The 4,253-nt window shown below is 36.6% G+C and overlaps 1 protein-coding gene across 1 annotated transcript; it reads left to right on the forward strand.

Annotated features, from left to right (window-relative positions):
* Positions 1-467: 467 nt before the first annotated feature.
* On the forward strand, positions 468-4,034 carry LOC103772706 (arrestin domain-containing protein 3-like; the record flags this gene model as incomplete). Its single annotated transcript, XM_008940047.1, has 4 exons — positions 468-724; positions 1,145-1,307; positions 2,111-2,265; positions 3,902-4,034. Coding segments are annotated over 4 exons (632 nt in total), but the record flags the coding sequence as incomplete, so codon positions are not given.
* Between the last annotated feature and the right edge of the window lie 219 nt (positions 4,035-4,253).

Below are 4,253 nucleotides of genomic sequence, written 5' to 3' on the forward strand. Positions count from 1 at the left end.
CCCTTTTATAGGCCCCAGCAGGAAGTCTAGAAGACAGGAAGAGGGGAATGGGAATAGAACAGGTGTACGCCCCTTTCATTCAGGCTTGCTCCTGGTATTAGATTTCAGATCTCCACCCACCAGGAGCAGCAGGGTTCAAACCATTAAGCAGGTTTCAAACCATTAGACACACCAATCCCTGGCAGTAACTCTAAACATGGAGTGTTGTCGCTGCTTAAAGCAGGCAGTTTGTGAAAGTATGCTGCTAACTTCAGACAAGGCAGTTAATTAGAAGAGCTTTAGCTGGAAAGTTAAATCACTGAAGAGATCCAGCTCTGTTCTGCCCCAAGCCAGAACACTGGTAGAGCAGTGATAGCAGCATCCCGTGCATTATAACAGTATACAGAATGTGACAGTTTGCTTAAGCTGCCTTGTAAATGTAAAGAGAACTTGAAATTATGAGGGTTTTTTTATTGTTGTTGTTTCAGGTGAATCAATTCAGATCTTTGCGGAGATTGAGAATTGCTCTTCCCGTGTGGTGGTGCCAAAGGCAACCATTTACCAAACACAGGCATTCTATGCCAAAGGGAAAATGAAGGAAGTCAAACAGCTTGTTGCCAACCTCTGTGGAGAATTCTTGTCATCTGGCAAAACAGAAACCTGGAATGGCAAACAATTGAAAATTCCACCTGTTTCCCCTTCAATCCTTGACTGTAGTATAATCCGTGTGGAGTATTCACTGATGGTATGATGGTATGATTCTGTTTCACTCATGAGAATTAGTAGCTTCCAATGTTCCATACAAATTTCTAGCACAGCATTTTGTGATAATTAGTAATGAAAGAAATAAATGTTCTGGTCTTAGTGTCCTGACAGGAGATCTGGTAAGTAAATTTAATTTAAATCATGGAAGTTCTTAAAGCAGTTTTGTGTCAACTAAGCAAGTATTTAATGCGTAGACTGCGTTTCCACGTGAGGGCTCATTTTAAAACTCTTATTTTAACTTGAAATGCTCATGTCTCTATAGGGGCATTCGGCCCTAAAAAAGACTATTAGAAACAAGCTCCTCATGGAAACTTCCATAGAAAGACAACTTAGACTAATACTTATCAAGTGCTGATAAAACCCCATATTTTAATCATATACTTGTTTAATTTTTCATCAGGTATATGTTGATATTCCAGGAGCTATGGATTTATTCCTTAATTTACCACTGGTCATTGGTACCATTCCTCTACACCCATTTGGTAGCAGAACGTCAAGTGTGAGCAGCCAGGGTAGCATGAACATGAATTGGCTTGGTCTGACACTGCCTGAAAGACCAGAAGGTAACTTGACAATACAAATCCCAATCTAGTCTAATTTTATTTTTGTCTGCTTTATTCATTGCAGTCTTGATAACAGAGTCAAATTACATCCTTCCATAATGAAGCCTACTAGAAAATCTATTGTGGATGTTTTCTTGCCACCTGCTTGTCAGATTTTCTTCCTTCCCTGCCTTTCTCTCTCTAGGACAGGCAGTGAAATCCAGCTGCCTTGGAAGGTGGCAAAAATGAAAGCACAGGATGCTGTTGTATCTCTGCACAACTTCTTTATTTCCACCTCCATTATCCCAATTACATCTTTGGTTATAAGGCATTGCAACCCATAGTAGCAGTTTCTGGGGCCTCTCACCAGCCTTAGTAGCCAAGGCTTTGTGAAAAGATAATATTCTTTCCTATGGGAAATCTCTTATGGCCAAAGAAAGAATTATGTATTTCCTTCCTTCTGTTTTCACATATCTAATATCCTGGGGTTTTTTAAGTACAAATCCCAGACCTGCAGACTTCTGGAATCCAGAGGACTGCAATGTTCTGTCATTCCTGCCTGTACAGAAATAAATTATCTTTGGTATGCTTTAAATTTTAAGAGGCTAATTCAACCGCAACAAATAGTGGTCAGTCTCTTTTTTAACATAAGCTTAATATTAGAATAAAATGAAATAGTCTAGTCTCCCTTTTTATCAATTTTTTAAAGAAGTTGCCTACCTGCTTGTGAACCTTACAGCAATTGAAGTTTAATATTTATCATGTTATATATTTGATATGCATAAGAACTTGTTGTTTGAACTGCATGTACCTTCTCCCTTCAGCACCTCCTAGCTATGCAGAAGTGGTTACAGAGGAAAACAGACAGTCCAGCCTTGCACCTCTAGCTGCTTTTGATTATTTTGAGAGAGGACTTCAAAGATCATTATTTGCATACATCCAGGAGTTCCGTTTTCTGCCTCCACCCCTATATTCAGAAGTAGGTATATTTCTCAGAATATGATGATTCATGGATTCTTTCTATCTGACTTATTCCACAAGACAAAAAAAAAGTAAGTTTAGGAAGCTGTTTATCCCTCATAAAATTAGGAGAAACCATTAAAATTATGAATGTGGAGTAAGTTGGTTTTAAGGAGGATTTTTTTTTGTTGTTGGCAAGATGTAAGCGAATTCCATCAAGAGTTTTCCATGCCTGTTTCCAACAGGGGTTACCCTTTTTATTTTTAAATATTTTTTTTTTTAATATTTATCATGAACTGTGCAGCCTTAAATTTGAAAGGTGCGCTGTGAGGTGCCTTAGCTTCTCATGCTCTTTCCTGGACCTGAAGACTTGGCAGCATTCTTCCCTAGTCTAATACTTTCTGGAAATTTTCTAAGCGTTATTTACTATCTTATCAACTTTTTTTTTTTAATTTATGTATTAAAAATAAAAAAGGTTTCAACTCTTTCATCTCTACGACTTTTTATAGCAACCACTAAACTGTTTTGCCTGCATGTATGTTTAAGTTCTGTGGATATAGGGCTTTCAGAAGCTTCATGTAGAAAAGTGACATACTGGTATTAATTTCTGACAAGTTTTCTGAAGTATGAAGTCATTCAACACTTCTGGCCACTGTAAAGGCCTACTAAAAATACACCCACTGAATAACCATGAATGAGATGCAAATTTAAAAGCTTTTAAAGTTTTCTTTTCAAGAAAAAGCAGTCATATATGATAAAAAAACTTTGGTGAAACTTTGCCTGAATTCACCCACTTGAAGAAAATAGCACTATGTAGTACAATTCACAGTCCAGCCTTGAAACACTGCTGTTCTCATGAGTGGGCAGAGAGATTTTTTTTTGTGTGCTAGACACTTTCCTGAAAACTCTGCACTCTAGAGCAAATCTCCTGAGTCCTCTTTATTTTAGGTACTTTAAGTTTTAGAAAGAAGCATTTTTTAATTTTTATTTTGTTAAAAAAAAAGACTAGATGAAGTTAACTACTGCAATGATTTCTAAAAGATGCACTGTACACAAACTATTCTTATCATCCAGTTTTTGAGACCTAAGTTAGCAGGCTGTACCCCTTGTTTCTCCTATAAAAAAGAAGTAGTGATAAGGTTTAGAATACAACTTTTCTAAACGTCCCATAGGATACTTGAAGATTAACTACTTCTAAATTAAAAAGTAGATTTTTAAAAAATTTATAACCTTCTTCCTTTTCAAGCAAAACTTCTACTTCTCTCAAATCAATTAAATATTACTTAAATTATGTTCCTAACAATGTGTTGTCATGTTTTTTTTATATTCCAGATAATTCAGACTTCTGTGCTAGTAAAGCAGAACATTTTTGTTATTCGTGCTTATCATTAAATTACCATCAACCTAGTAGTTTAAAGTCTTCCACTGTATCTAATATTAATATTTCTATTAATTTTTATGTGAAGTTCTGTCTTACTAGAAATTTTTCAATTATTTCAATAACCTTTGGAGTAGGAATGCTGTGTATCATTATAATTGTCTTAAATGTGTGAACTTTGATTTTTATTTCTAGAAGTTGATTTTAAAATGTTCTGGGTTGCTTTGTTTTGCTTGGGGTTTTTTGTTTGTTTGGCTTTTTTGTTTGTTTTGGTTAGATTGATCCAAACCCAGATCAGCCCACAGATGAGAGACCATCTTGCCCCTCTCGTTGAAGGGATCCATATAAAAACTGACTTGGGTTTTGAAACACACCTGCTGTGTTGAAGATCAAGGTGTCATAGTGGAGACTTGCTTCAAAAGGAAATGGCATTGCTCTTGCCTGTATGGTGAACAAATGAAACCAACCTCTGATCATGCTTTGATACCTACAGCACATCATAGGACTGCTCCACATGCTCAACAACCTGAGGCCCCCTCCCTTAGGGGCACATACTAGGAGCAGCCTTACTAGTGTACAGTCATCCATTTCAAAATACTCAAACCATGTTGTAAGAGAAGTGTGTCTGC

The sequence above is a fragment of the Merops nubicus genome, unplaced genomic scaffold (genome assembly GCF_000691845.1).
Source record: "Merops nubicus isolate BGI_N331 unplaced genomic scaffold, ASM69184v1 scaffold14975, whole genome shotgun sequence".
Lineage (NCBI taxonomy): Eukaryota > Metazoa > Chordata > Aves > Coraciiformes > Meropidae > Merops > Merops nubicus.